This window comes from Macaca fascicularis, chromosome 15 (genome assembly GCF_037993035.2).
Source record: "Macaca fascicularis isolate 582-1 chromosome 15, T2T-MFA8v1.1".
Lineage (NCBI taxonomy): Eukaryota > Metazoa > Chordata > Mammalia > Primates > Cercopithecidae > Macaca > Macaca fascicularis.
The window spans coordinates 65,941,726-65,957,551 of record NC_088389.1 but is presented as its reverse complement, the minus strand read 5'-3'; the positions used below and the strand labels follow the sequence as shown (position 1 = coordinate 65,957,551).

General features: G+C 48.6%; 1 protein-coding gene across 2 annotated transcripts in view; it reads right to left on the bottom strand.

Moving 5' to 3' along the window:
- Window positions 1-15,826, bottom strand: part of B4GALT1 (beta-1,4-galactosyltransferase 1) — a 64,647-nt gene that overhangs the window by 29,932 nt on the left and 18,889 nt on the right. For both annotated transcript variants that reach the window (XM_045373363.2, XM_005581533.3), the window contains exon 2: window positions 2,654-2,889. In XM_045373363.2, the coding sequence (XP_045229298.2) occupies window positions 2,654-2,889 (236 nt within the window). The remainder of the gene's footprint in view (window positions 1-2,653; window positions 2,890-15,826) is intronic.

Genomic DNA, 15,826 nt, shown 5'->3' with positions numbered 1-15,826 from the left:
TAACTCTCTTTTACCCTCTTTACCCAAGTATGTATTTATATATATATATATATATATATATATTTTTTTTTTTTTTTTGAAACAGTCAGTCTCACTCTGTTGCCCAGGCTGGAGTGCAGTGGCATGATCTTGGTACACTGCAACCTCCGCCTCCTGGGTTCAAGAGATTCTCCTGCCTCAGCCTCCCAAGTAGTTGAGATTACAGCCGCCCACCACTATGTCCAGCTAATTTTTGTATTTTTAGTAGAGAAGGGGTTTCGCCATGTTGGCCAGGCTGGTCTCAAACTCCTGACTTGAAGTGATCCGCCGGCCTTGGCCTCCCAAATTGCTGGGATTACAGGCATGAGCCACTGCGCCTAGGCCCAAACATATATTTTAACCTATCTATATGGCACCCAGACCACAGCTGTCTGCCTTCTACTCAGGCAGATTTGTGGGATGCTGTCAGATGCCCTGCTGGATAAGATATGACAGCACTGTATCCACAATACATCCCTCATCTACTGGCATAGCAACTGTCAAGAGAGAGAAACAAGATGCAGCTGGCATGGCTTGTTATTAGTCATCCCTGCTGTCTCCTGGTGATGGTGGCCACCTCTTCCAGGTGCTCGCTGCCACTGCTTTAATAATAGGCTCCTGAATCTTGCCGTCACTGGTACGTGCTCACTGGCATCAGACAAATGTTTCTCAATCACAGGGCTTTTTTTTTTTTTTTTTTTTTTTTTTTTTTTTTTTTTTTTTTTGAGACGGAGTCTCGCTCTGTCACCCAGGCTGGAGTGCGGTGGCCGGATCTCAGCTCACTGCAAGCTCCGCCTCCCGGGTTCACGCCATTCTCCTGCCTCAGCCTCCCGAGTAGCTGGGACTACAGGCGCCCGCCACCTCGCCCGGCTAGTTTTTTGTATTTTTTAGTAGAGACGGGGTTTCACCGTGTTAGCCAGGATGGTCTCGATCTCCTGACCTCGTGATCTGCCCGTCTCGGCCTCCCAAAGTGCTGGGATTACAGGCGTGAGCCACCGCGCCCGGCCAGGGCTTTTCTTAAATGAATACTTGTTGGGTTACAGTGACCTGCACTTTGCAGGACATTTACCTATTCTCTCTTGCATTCTCCAATATTCTTTCAAGGTGACCCATAACTGCGTGGCTGACTTGCTTGCAGGTGTTCATAGGCCCCCGGTCTGTACCTCACTTGGTCAAATAATTCAAACAGCCTCAAGGGGTTTGCCCACCACCTGCTGTCCTGCTTCAGTTTCCTTATAACAGGGCTTGTTCTGCTCTCTCCTGCCTCACAGGCTTAGCTGTGACACCTGGCCTCAGAGCTTCTGGTGCTTTCCTACCTCAGCGGGCATCTCGATTTCCAGGAACATGCAAGGTTCCTTTCTGCCTTGAGGTCCCTGCTCACTGGCCCTAGCTGAGAAGCCCATCTCCCTGCAGACTTTAGAACCTAGTTTATATCCTAGTCCTTCCAAGCCATTGCTCTCTCTCCTTCCTCTGAGCTTCCAAAGCATTTGGCAGCCACCATCCAATTACAGGCTATTTGGGACTGTTAACAAATCATTCCCTGGGAGGGTCCCACTTGCCAGAAGTGGGTTGGAGGCTTCGGGACAGGGCAGGACCAAGCCTTACACTTCAGAATCTCCCTGCAGTGAGTGATGCAGCACAGTGCCACAGCAGTCCTCAAGGGCTTCCCCTGGGGTCCCAGGGAAGGTGCACAGAGTCCCTTGACTTTGATGGAAGCAGTAAACTGCCAACAATCCTCCTACGTAAAGCAGAGTTTATCTCAAAATGAAATGGACATTGGGCTTTGTAGAAATGGGCGTACTCAGACTCTTCAAATGAATTTCAATGAAATTGGGTGCCTAGATAAGTTAGATGTGTCATTGCACCTAGGAGGTTACAGTCTAAAGACATGAATTTTAGGGATAATCTTGAAATATCAAAGTTATACTCTTGGGAAAATAATGCTCCTCAAATACATTGAAAAATTTACTTCAATAAAGATGCCTCTTAGATCAATCTGATCCTCCATGCCATGGTGATGAAAGCTGACCTATCCTTAGCATTACTTTCCTAAGCAGGGCTAAAGTCCAACACATATGGATCAGATGAGCAGTGAGAAACTTTTTCTCAGACTCGGCCCAGTCCACATGACTCTCAGATGGCCCACGAATCAGACTTCTCCAGATATTTCACCAGGGGCTGAACCAAGGGCACTGTCTCCAGGTGCCCCAGGAGACACAGTCTGACTGACTGGATAAACTTTGAAGTTACCTAAAAGTCTGATATCTAAATGATGGTTTTATTTTTAAAAGGAAAATACACAACTACACAAACCCAGGGAATAATCAGTGTTTACTTTGGAATAATTAGGGTTGTCTTTTTTCCCAATTTTGCTAGAAGGCTACTTCCAGAAAACAAAAACAGAACAATGAAAAACTCCAGCATTTCCCGTGGCTAACAGAGTTGACAGCAATAGGCAAGCACACTGTTTGGCGTTTAGCTCATCTGCACTGGTGGTGGTTGGGGGGCTGGCTCCTTGCTGTAAGTGCCAGGTGTCTGTGAAATCACTCCCCTTCCCCTGCCCTCATTACACACACATCTGATACGCAGATGCATGCACACACACCCTCTCTCATTCCACCTTCCCAGGCCTCACCTGGTTGATAACATAGATGCCGTAGTCCAGCTGCTGGCGCTGCAGGATGGGGTGCAAGTAATACAGCCAGTACTTGAGGTGCTCCTGCCGGTTGCGGAATGGAATGATGATGGCCACCTTGTGAGGAGAGACGCAGTCCCTGGGGGTGTAGCGGCCACCCATCTTCACATTTGGGTTCTGCTTCGCCACGAGCTCCAGGTCCACAGGCATGTTAAACTCAATCAGCATGGGGCCCACTAGAGAGGTGGAGGAAGGGAGAAGTTAGCAGGCCACAGGACTTGCCACTGCTCCACAGGCTGCATCAGACGGCCAGGCTGCAGCTGCAGAGGAAAAGTCTCCTCCTGGGAGGCAACGTGGCCATGGAGAGGGCCCTCTTGCCCAGCATCAGGCACCACATCCAGCACTAGGTGACCAACCATTCCCAGAAATCCCCTTCAGTGTGGGGCAAACCTAGATGGTTGGTCAATCTGTGAAGCACTCGCCTGCCCAGAACCCTCCCCGCTCCGACTCCACTGTAAAATGGAAATAATTTCTACCCAGAGTTCCTGATAGGCTGTTGTAGAAATCAGTGATCATGGATGAGAAGGCAGTTTCTCAAAACCCCTGAGATTGAGACTTAGCTCTGCCACCTCCCAGCTGCGTGGCCTTGAACAAATGACTGACATCATCTCTCTGATTCTAGCCTAAGAATGGGGAAGGATGTGTGTGTGTGTGCGCGCACACACATGTGCACACATGTACGTTGGAGACATCAGCGTGGAGGGAGTTAGCTCCAAAGTGGAAGGTAGCAGGAGTGGCATGAGTGACCATGTCTCAGGAAGGGACTCGATGGAAGGTGAACCAAGCTCTGGGAGGGATGGAGGCAAACAGACCCCAGAGGAGACTGAGGGAAAATAAAAGAAATAGCTGGAAAGAACACAGAAGAATGCTTAGTAACAGAGGGGATAAAGCAACAAAGAGGAAGAAGAAGTAACAAAGAGGGAGGGCTGACTCCCAAGTTTCTGGCCTAGAAGAACATGGATGCAGATGAGGGAAGTTAGTATGAGAGTGCTTCCCTCAGAAGAAAATTGGATGAGGTGCAGATTGCGGATTGTGAGGTAATGGCAGGTGGGAAGAGGGACAAGGAAAAGGTCACATACAAGGTATGTGGTACGCATGGTACAGTCCAGGCAACACAGGGAACCAAAGCTTTGCTGAGAGTCAAGAGCCAACACTTGAACCCAGGCTCCCCACACTCTCTGCAGACTAGACCTCCTCAAAACGAGTTCCAGAAAACATTAGACCCAGCAAGATGCTTAGTGGAAAAACACGTCCTGTGGTCAAATAAGAATGGGAACGCTGCATTTTAAATCCTGCTTCTGCAAAGTCACGACACACACCAAAGGCTCTGAGAAGTTGTGCAGTCAAAAAAAACCCCTCCGTTATATTTAACCCACCATTTCCCAAACTTATTTGGCCACAGAACCATTTTTCCAGGGAACACACTTTGGGAACTGTTACTCTAGTGTAACCAGCTTCACCTGTGAAGCAAATGAGCCACAAGAACAAAGGAAGGAACCCAGGGAACAGGTAGCAATACCAACCAGAAGCACAGATCAAAACCTGAAACCCGCCCAGGGCCAGTGAGCAGGCCTCAGCCTGCCCTGTTTATCAATAATGTGTGGCTCTCCGAGCACCCCCTACTCCCGGAATCACTCACCCTTCTGAATTGAACAGGCTGAGAAAAACAGCTGTGGGCCTGGTTCCTCTCACCAGATAGCTGCCTCTTCCATCCCCTTCCCCAGTACACCACTCACATCTTCCCTCCCTCCACAGCTGACCCAGGTCCACCATCACAGGACCTGTTCCCATTAGTCCGTTTTCTTCTGAGATACAGCCCTGACCATGTTAAACTTTCCCACTAAAATCTCCAATGGCTCTAAGGCTGTGTGACCCTGCACAAGGGAAGGCCAAGGCCCACAGCTGAGCAACAGGCCCTTCAATGTCAGCTCTGTCTGTCTCCCTCCCCATCCCTTAAGCCATGCCTATCCACACTTTTCTCTTTGCCAGAAATGCTCTTCCCCCTCTCCTCTAACCAGCAAACTTTTGCATTGAGAGGCCTCAACCAGGCTTGGTCCTTTTACTCTCTGTGCTATCACAGAGCTCAGGCAGCAGACCCTCTGGGGCAGGGAATAAGATCCTCAGGGCTCCCTCTATGAAGCCCTGCTCCCTCTCTCTGGCCATGCACCTACCTCCTGGAGGGACAGGGGCCTTGAAGCTCAGTCCCTTGTAAGACTGCCTGCTGAGCCAGCTCCCACCTCCCAGGGTGCCCTGAAGTGAGCAGGCATTGTGCTCTTCAGAGAAGACCAGGACTTAGCCAGCGATCACCCTGGACAGGTTTTTCCCAAACCTATCACCAGAATTGCTTGAGGAAGTTAGTACAAATACAGAATCTCGGGCCCTTCCCTTAGAGAGTCTGTGGATTTTGGGAAAGACCTAAATGGCTACCTAACAAGGAGTCCAGATGATTCTCACTGGGCAAGCTGGGTAGTAGGGCTCTGATGGGCCATGTGATGGGCATCTCTGATGTCAAGCTTTAGAGCTTTCGGGCAAAGAGGGCCTTCGGGGATTCCCACCATTCACACCCTTCCCCACAAGGTCGGCCAGGCCTGGGCTGCCCAACACCCAACCCTGGGCAAAGCCCCCTGGGGGGCCCTGCTGCACAGTGAACTTGTGAAAAACAAGAAAAGATCTGTCACAGGGCTCTTTTCACTTCAGAGGGCCCCCACAACATCTACAGCCCCCACCCCACCTTTGGTTCTGAGGATGCTGCTAAACATAACCCCATTTTGGGGAACCCAAGAAGCACCTGGGCTGTCACCCTGCCGACTTGCTTGTATCTTCTGAAACCCACCCAGGAAACAGGAATTCACACGTGGCCTGCCTCGCTTCTGCGGGACAGACACCTGCAGGCTGGAAAGTGTCCTGGTGTTGCCCCATCATGCGTTTCAGAAAGGGGGTCCTGAAGTCAAGAGCCCCAGACAGGAGAAGAGATGCCTGGGCCCTGGTCCAGCTCCACCAGTGACTTTCCAGATGATCTTAGGTATCCTGAGAGTGGAGAGTACAGCCACTCTCAGGGTACTGGTTTCCTCATTTGTAAACTGCAGGGATTGGATTGGATGATCTCTAAGGTCTCAGAACGCCCTGACGTGCCCAGTGACACTTGGTAAACCAGGAGGAGTGAAGGGATCCAAAGCGAGACCTTTAGACAAATCCTTGCTCTCACCTTCCCTGCCCTCAGCATGAATGTCCAGGCAGACAGGAGACGTAAGTGTCCCGCATAGGAGAGGTAGAAAGAAGCCTTGATCACCAAGCATCATATTTACCTATGCTTCCTCTTACCTCAATTCCCAGGCTTTCTCAGCCTCTTTCTTGGATGTCCATCTTTGCCCCCTTCTCTTCTCACTCTCCCTACACCCAGGTATTTAGTTTAAGCACATGACAGTTCCCAAACCTCTGTTTCCATCTCATGTCTCTCTCCTGACCTCACAGCCAACAGAACATGGCTAGCCATATGCCATGGGCACCTTAAACTCAACCTGCCCCAAATGGACTCTCATGCAACCCCATCACCATCGCCACCTACAGCCAGACCTGCTTCTCCTCAGGATTCCCTCAGCAACTGACACCACCATCTCCCCAGGGCAGAAGCTGCTACCCTGGTGGTCCATCTTCTATTTTTCCTCCTCTCTCCCCAACCCCAACACACACACTAACACTCTCTCACCCTCACATACACACACACGCCCACTCACTCCCATGCCGGGGGTGTCCACAGCATGCTGACAATCCACAGAAGCTGATCGAGTACCAAGCCAGAGAGTCTTTACTCTGAAATGTCAGTTAAATACAAATTTGCCCAGTGATATGTGTCAAGACCACTTTCAATTTGTTTCAATTGATACTTTCTGGGTACCTACTGTGTGCCAGTCCAAGGAGGACTGGGTTGAGGTAGGGAGGGAGGATGAACAAGACAAATCCTGCCTTCCAGGAGCTCCCTGCTGAGTGTGTGGCAGAACCTAAATGAAAATTACCCTGGTTTAAGGATGGTCAAGGAGCTTACTCCTCCAATGGCTCTGTGCAGAGCTTTATCACTGAACAGCCTCTTCTCGCTCTCCTGCTCCCTTCTGAACTCGCTGTGCCTCTTGCACAACCCCCATCGTGCTTCCAACACATTGAGACACCTTGACTCCCAATTCTGCCCTTCTTGCCCAATCTGGTAAGTTTTTCTCCACCTTCTCTCTCTGAAGCCTCCACAATTCTAAGGATCTTGCAGCTTACACCTCTGAGACAACAGACAGCAGCCCCAGACCTGGAATTGAATGACTAATTGGGTCGAGTGCCGGCCAGGAGGCCTTCTGAGTGCCCTGCACACCTCCTGCCACACTGCAGGGGCCATGCTCTGCTACACACCTGGCTCTGTCCCAGTGAGAAACTCCAGAGAGCTGAGACTCCAGGAGGGCAATGACTACCTCTGTTCAGAATCATGCAGACCTGCGACCAGGTTTCAGAGCCACTGCCTGGGGTCGCAAGGAGAGGCTCTGGGAGGAGGCAGAGGGCTGAGGACTTCATGACAGTCCTCAGGATGAGCCAAGGCGCCCTTGCTGTGTGGCGCATGGCGTGTGCTACCACAGGCTCTCGGCCCCGCTGGGCTGGCTTGTGTGTTTTCTTGGCTCTGGAAGCTGGGAGGCAGGGTTACGTAAGCAGATGAGCAGATGTAAGCTGTCCTCGGCTCCCCCAGCTCAAGCCCCGCCACGTGGGCCTCTCGGCTGGGAGTCCAGGTCATGGCCTTGCATGTAAGTCGCTCAATAACTTCAATGTGTGAGCTCAACTCAGACCAATTCCACTGCTCCCCTGCCTGGCACAGCAAACCCAAACACAAATATGCCCCTCCATCAAAGGCCCTGCTAATCTAAGCCAACACCAGCACAGACTCCTGACTGGTTTTCATGCTGGCTGAAGCACTAGTTCAATCCTTTAGCCTCAGCAAAACAGGCTGAAACATCTAGTCACTGCTTGTCAACTGATTGGCCAGTGGGTGGAAAGAAGCATTGGCCTGATGCTTTATTGTGACAATGTTTCACTAGCCCAGGAATGAAATCATAAAAGTAAAGACCATGAAGGTGTTTGTTCATTAAACTAAAGGCAATCAATGTATAGGAATGCCCTTTCTTCCAAGATTAAGTGCTTCTTACTCTTTGAATATTAAAATGTCCTTTCTCTTATGAAATCATCATGGTAGATTTTCATACTGGACTGATTTTTTAAATTTAATTTTAAAAAAATCCTTCCTTGGCAGCCATGGGGTCAGGACTCTAAGTTTCTTTTGAAAATTTCCTGAACAGGAAATTCAAGTATTCAGGAAACATTTGGGAACACGTGGAACTAGGCAGTGCCTACAGCTCTGTGGTTCTGAGAGCTGGGATGTTAGAATTTCCTCCTGGGTCTCAGACCTGACAGTACACTGCACAGTCCCTCTTCACAAGCCAGCTCCCCCACCAGTGCTGCTCCACAGGCTCATGTGGGTGGGCCGCTTCTCTCTGTACCAATCTTCCAAAGGTCAGGTGCGCACCGCAAGCTGAGCCAGGCATTACCACCAAATTCCCCAGCGTGAGAAAAGATTTGCTTGCAGCATTCTCGTGAAATCACGGTGCCCCTTGAGGTCCCTTGGGCTAGAAATGAGAAGCACCATTTACTGTACATGGCTCACCCGTCATTCCGGGAAGAGTGCAAGCTCTCTAAGTCTCCAAGGGCTTCAATATCACCAAATCTAACAGCTGCCTGGCCTTAGCTCAAACATCACCTCCCCTAAGAAGCCTTCCCAGACCACTCAAGGTTCGTTCTTAAGCACTTCACCCACATCCCCTAAGCATTCACAGCACCACATTCATTCATATTCAAACATGTACCAGTTAGTATGTATCACGTACCAGGTGATACAGGGCATGCGGGGCAGGGGGTGGGGGAGCGGGCAGGCGGCCGGGTGAGCAAGTAAAGAAGAGGTCTTTGAGGCTGGGTGTGGTGGCTCACGTTTGTAATCCCAGCACTTTAGGAGGCCGAGACAGGCAGGTCACCTTGAGATCAGGGGTTGGAGATCAGCCTGGCCAACATGGTGAAATCCCATCTCTACTAAACCCCATCTCTACTAAAAATACAAAAATTAACGGGGTGTGGTGTAGCTGTAATCTCAGCTACTTGGGAGGCTGAGGCAGGAGAATCTCTTGAACCTGGGAGGTGACAGCTGCAGTGAGCCGAAATCACACTATTGCACTCCAGCCTGGGCGACAGAGCAAGACTGTGTCTCAACAACAACAAAAAAAGGTCTTTGCCCCTAGCAGTCAAGGAGACCAGCAAAGCCAACAGTACTGGGTGAGTGTGACAGGTAACAAACAACAAACTAAAACTAGCACAGAAGAAGGGGAATCAACCAGGGGTCAGGGAAGAGAGTCAAGGAAAGCTTTGCAAAGAAGCAGCCTCCATCAGGGCCCCTCAGTCCTCTTGGGAGGATTCATCACAGAGCTGTGTCCACTTGGCTGCCATGCACACGGGAGTACACCAACAAATCCTAGTTGTGTGGGTGACGCGCAGCTATCCTCTCCGCTTCTCTGCCACCAGCACAAGTAACAAAGGTTTCCATAAACCTACAAGAAAACTTGACAGAAGAGCAGGGGATGGAGAGTCACCAGAAGGGACTCTCGATTCTCATGTGAAGCATTTTTCACTGAGTTTCAAAATCTAACTCATGAAGGTTTCGAAGGTGCAGGAAATGATTTCTTTTTTTTTTCTTCTTTTTGAGACAGAGTCTCGCTCTGTCGCCAGGCTAGAATGCGGTGGCGCAATCTCGGCTCACTGCAACCTCTGCCTCCTGGGTTCAAGCGATTCTTCTGCCACAGCCTCCCGAGCAGCTGGGACTACAGGCATGCACCACCACACCCAGTTAATTTTTGTATTTTTAGTAGAGACGGGGTTTCACCATGTTGGCCAGGATGGTCTCGATCTCTTGACCTCATGATCTGCCTGTCTTGGCCTCCCACAGGGCTGGGATTACAGGCACGAGCCACCGTGCTCGGCTGATCTGTTTCTTAAATCAGATGTTTGTGGTATTTTTCTTTATACATTAGGTTATATCTTTAAACTTGAACAATAAATATTTTAAAATATGACCCACAGATGGGAAAGGTGACCCCCTCCTTAGTCCCATTCCTAATAAGGAAGTATCTTCCAAAATAAGGATGTCAAAACACACAATTCAGTGACTAGAAAACAGAATTAGTTTATTCTTAATGCTGACATGATATCTCTTGGGTACACTACACACAAACACAAGTTCAACACCCCCAACACCCACTGTTCTTTCCACCAACTCACCATCCAAACTATTAGGTCCCAGGGAAAGAAACACTTTTTTTTTTTTTTTTTTTTTAAAGAGACAGTGTCTCGCTCTGTCACCCAGACCGGAGTGCAACGGCACGATTATCGAACTCCTGGGCTCAAGCAATCCTCTCACCTCAGCCTCCCGTGGGACTACAGCACGTGCCACCACACCCAGCTAAGTGAGAAACGCTTTTTCAACAGGAAACAGAACACATCTGTGGTCTCAATACCCTGCATTTGGGAACAGAGAGAAAAACAAAGAATTTGCTGCAAAAAAAATAGTCCAGGTGCAGTGGCTCACACCTGTAATCCCAGCATTTTGGGAGGCTGAGGTGGGCAGATCACCTGAGGTCAGGAGTTCGAGACCAGCCTGGCCAATATGGTGAAACCAAGTCTCTATTAAAAATACAAAAGTTAGCCGGGTGTGGTGGCACTTGCCTGTAATCCCAGCTACCTGGGAGGCTGAGGCAGGAGAATCACTGGAACCTGGGAGGTGGAGGCTGCAGTGAGCTGAGATCACACCTCTGCACTCCAGCCTGGGCAACAAAGCAAGACTCCGTCTCAAAAAGAAAAAAATAATAATAAATAAAAAAAAATTAAAGGAGACTGCCAGACAAGGTCCACACAGCAGAGCATAGGTGGCCAAGTGGGAAGCTGGACCAACTGGGCACAGTGGGGCCAGCTGCTCATCCATTCATCTGTGCTCAGGAACAGTCCTGCCACACGCCTGAACTGCCACACTTGGTAGTTCTTCTAAAACATGACTTAAAAGTGACCTCGTCAGCAATGACCCACTGACTGACCTCAGTGGAACTGCCATTTCTCATGCCTTGCTCTCTCCCTCATTAAAGCCCCACTCAACCTTCAAAGGCCAAGCACTCAAGCTTGCTTTCAAATGGTGGTAGGTTCCCGTCTATTGCAGGGGCTTTCACACTGTGGAGTGCAGGAAGAATCATCTGCAGAAGTATGTGAATTTGCAGATTCTTGGGTCCTACTCACCAGATTGATTTGATAAGCCTGGGGGCAGGGGCCCAGGAATCTGCACTTTAAGAAGCACTCTAGGTAACTGTAATTTTGATGCAATTCCCTGGACTACATTTTGAGAAACACTGGTTTACAGGTTCACTTATTAACTACCACTTCCTTCCCACCCCCATGAAGCTATTTAAGAATGAGGTCAAGAAAAACAATTTACACTCAGGAACTACTGTGTATTTTCCTCTCTGACAATGTGTAACATGTTTTGCTTTCAGCTTTTGCAAACGGTCAAATACAGTAACTATGTTGGGACCCATGGTTTGAGTATCTTTTTTTTTTTTTGAAACTGGGTCTTGCTCAGTAACCCAGGCTGGATTGCAGTAGTACCAGCTCATTGCAGCCTCAAACTGCTGGGCCCAAGCGATCTCCTGGGCTGTGGTCTCGGCCTCCTGAGTAGCTGGATCACAGGCACGAGCCACACAGCTCAGCTAATTTTTAAATTTTTTGTAGAGATAAGGTCTCACTTGAGATGTTGCCAGGCAAGTCTCAAGCTCCTGGTCTCAAGAGATTTTCCTGTCTTGGTCTCCCAAAGTGTTGGGATTACAGGCATGAGCCACCGTGCCTGGCTAAACATCTGTCTTTTCACTCTTCCTGTTAATTTTCTAAGTTCCATTTTCTCTTTATTTATTTATTTTTGAGGAGGAGTCTCACTCTGTCAGCCAGGCTGGAGCACAGTGGTGCGATCTCGGCTCACTGCAACCTCTGCCTCCCACGTTTCAAGCGATTCTCCTGCCTCAGCCTCCCGAGTAGGTGAGACTACAGGCACATGCCACCACACCTGGCTAATTTTTTGTATTTTTACCAGAGCCAGGGTTTCACCATGTTGGCCAGGATGGTCTTGATCTCCTGACCTCATGATCCACCCACCTTAGCCTCCCAAAGTGCTGGGATTACAGGTGTGAGCCACCTTGCCCAGCCAATTTTCTCTTTTTCTGACTTTAAGTTTATATTGGTCCTTTTTATGGTATGTGTTCTTATAAGCCACCTCAAAAACTTTGGGAAAGAGGTAAAGCAACAATTTTTTGAAGTTCAAACCAAATGTCATCCCCTCTTCAAAGCTTTCCCCAGTCCCCTCTTGGGACCAATCAGTCCCCATTCCATATGCCTGCAAAATCCTTCACAAACCTTGGCTGCAGCCCTGCAGTGATGAGGTACCAGTTGACCTGCCTGCTTCCTCCCTTAGACATCATGAGGGCAGGGGTTGTGTCCCATTCCTTTCTATGCTGGGACAGTTCCTGGCAGCAAGAGCAGCAATCGTGTGTTGAGCTACACTGCACCTGTTCAACTAAGAGATGAGAAGCTGAGCTCACAGAACTGGGAGCCATCTTGCCTTTGATGTTTTAGAATCTAAGATTTTAGTCCTAAATTACAGTTAAGATCAAGGTGGGGCAAAAACACTGTCATTTCTGCCAGACGAGGTCTTCACAGCAAGCCTAGGTGGCCAAGTGGAAAGCTGGACCAACTGGGCAAAGTGGTGCCAGTTGCTCATCCATTCATCTGTGCTCAGAAACAGTCTGCCACATGAGGCCTTTTGTTTCCAGGTTTAGCAACTGATTCATGAGCTACAGCCACCACCCCCCAACCCCTCCAGCACCCCATCAATTTTAAAATAAGTTTTCTCCAGGCTCTAGGCCTAGAATCTGACACTTTGTGGCAATGGATGGCCTAACCTCCTAATAAAAATGTTGCATTTTTTTTGGCTAAGCCTCACATAGCCACAGCAAACAGGTTCTTCACCAAATGTCACTATTTCCTTGAGAGAATAACCCTAAAGCTCAAAGTCTTACATGGGTCACAAAATCACCAGAAAAACCTCAGGTGGTCACTCAGCCCAGGATGCTGTCATCAAGGGTATCAAGGCCTAAATCTAAGGAAACAGGGCCATGATCAGATTCTGCCACCTCGAAGGGCCAGGATCCACCTCGAACCAGACCCTAGAGAATCCTGGCAGACCAGGCCAAAGGAGCCTTGGGAATTATGTGTTGGCCCCATGGTTTCACAGGAAAGAAACTGAAGGCCAGAGAGGAAGACAGACTTCCTCAAGAACACTCTTGGATTGGCAAAAAAGCTGTCCTAACTTCCCCTTGAATAATCTTCCAGGGTTCTGATATTCCTGGATGCACCCACACAGTGGACAGCAAATCACAGCACATGTGGCTTTACTGTCCCTGCACTGTACCCATGGGGATTCTGTCTCAGCATCTTTCCCAATTTAGGCACCTGGGAGGCCTCCAACTGATGAAGGTGACATAAAAGTGAATCTTATTTGACATCACTGATCTAAACCATTCTCAAGCATTACTTCTGTACCATATGTGGTCACAGATCCCCAAGTCTGTAGGGCATTAGAAGCAAGGAGAGGGCATGGGAAAACCTCTGGGAGACCCCAGAACAGGCAGCATGACAGTTCCACTTCTGTCCAGTGGGGAAGCCACAGATTGCAAAGCCTTGGGGTCAAGAAAGAGTGACTGGGGGTCACAAGCTTTTAAAGTCCAGTAAACAGGCTCCTAAGTGTTTGGTCTCCAGAGGAAAAAGTCCCAAGAGGAATTTCTGCTTTCTTTGGTCCTCACCCAAAGGCAGATTCCTCCTTCTCACTACTTCCGCTGGAATTTCTGGAAACTGTGGAAACTGTGCCTGCCCACAGATATCACTACCAGGAAAAGGTTCTGAGGCCTACTTGCCTGCAAACCCCATATTAGCCCCAGGAAGATCTTGCTGGGTATCTGTCCTTTTAGAACTACAGCACTTCCAGAAGGGGTAATTTCAGCTTCTCAGAAAGGATTAGAATAGTATAGTATAGGCATCTGGCATTTTATTTTAAGACTTTCACCTCCAGGCTGGGGCAGCCACCTGCCTCCTCTGGGCTCTCCTCTCCACCTGGAGCCAGTCACTGACAAGTAGCCCAGGGGCTGCCACTGGAGAACTCCAGAGTCACACTTACCACTACTCCCTCCAGGGTCCCACACCTCACTGCCAACTCAGGATGCTGGTGAGGATGCTTTGCTTTGCACCTCCTTAGGCCATTTGTTAGAAGAGATTTAGACATTTGACACACAGTCTACAGGAACTAAATGCAATTTTTTCTTTTTTGAGACAGAGTCTCGCTCTGTAGCTCAGACTGGAGTGCAGTGGTGTAATCTCAGCTCACTGCAACCTCTACCTCCTGGGTTCAAGCGATTCTCTTGCCTCAGCCTACTGAGTAGCTGGGAACATAGGTGCATGCCACCACATCCAGCTAATTTTTGTATTTTTAGTAAAGATGGGGTTTCACCATGTTGGCCAGGCTGGTCTTGAACTCCTGACCTCAGGTGATCCACCCGCCTCAGCCTCCCAAAGTGCTGGGATTACAGGCGACAGCCCCCGCATGTGGCCCCCAAATGCAATTTTCAAGGGAAGGCAACACAGTAGGAAGGAATCACAGGCTAGGTTTCGAATCACTCCTCCACCTCTAAAAAGCTACAGGCAAGTTTTATAACCTCTCTAAACTTCGTTGGTGACAGCATAGTTCCTAACACACAATAGGCCTATGACATACATTTGCTGAATAAATATAAGAATAATATTTGTATGTAGACCTCATACTCTAAGAGGAAGACAAGTCATTCTTTTTTTTTTCCCCCAAGATGGAGTCTGTCACCCAGTCTGGAGTGCAATGGTGCCATCCCAGCTCACTGCAACCTTCCTTTCAGGTTCAAGCGATTCTCCCGCCTCAGCCTCCCAAGTAGCTGGGATTACAGGCACCCGCCATCATGCCCAGCTAATTTTTGTATTTTCATAAAGACGGGGTTTTACCATGTTGGCCAGGCTGGTCTTGAACTCCTGACCTCAGATGATCTGCCCACCTTGGCCTCCCAAAATGCTGCGATTACAGGCATGAGCCCCCATGCCTGGCCAAGTCATTCTTAATAGAGAGAATTCAGTAGAGGATAAGGTGTCATAAAAAGAGACTGTTTGCTGAGGAGGGTCAGCAGAGTTCAACTATACCAGCATACCTAACATATGGAAGAACAAGGGGCATTAACATAGTTACAGAAAAAGAAGAGTGCTGGTGAGAGATTGCACAAAACAATGGGGAAAATAGTTTTATGTTCCAACAAAATACAGCATGAGCAAAGTGAACATATATATAATAGATGCAGGAGGCTGAGGTGGAAAGATTGCTTGAGGCCAGGAGTTCAAGATTGACCTAAGCAACATATTAAGACTCCCATCTCTAAAAAATAAAATAAAATTAGCGAAGTCTGGTGGTGCACACCTGTAGTCCCAACTACTCAGGAGGCTGAGGTGGGAGGATCACTTAAGCCCAGGATTGTGAGGCCACAATGAGTCATGATCACACCACAGCACTCCAGTCTGGGTGACGGAACAAAACCCCAACTCTTTAAAGAATAGTAAATAAATAAGTAAATAACAGATTCAGAAGATATCTGCAATGTCTGAGACCAGGAAGGGATTAATATCCAGGATGTATAAGGAATTCCTGCATATCTTCAAGAAAAATATAGGAACTCCAGGGAAAAACAGGCAAAGGATTATAATGAATAAGGAATTTACCTAAGCGGGATCCCAAAGACCATCAAGCATACGAAGAAATGCTCCAGTTCATTAGTAATCAGAGAAAAGCAAGTTAAAACAAAGAGTTATCCTAGCACATCTATTAGTTTGGCAAAAAATAGGAAGCTGGTTAATGCTGATTATTCACGGAGACACAGAGCCTGTTAT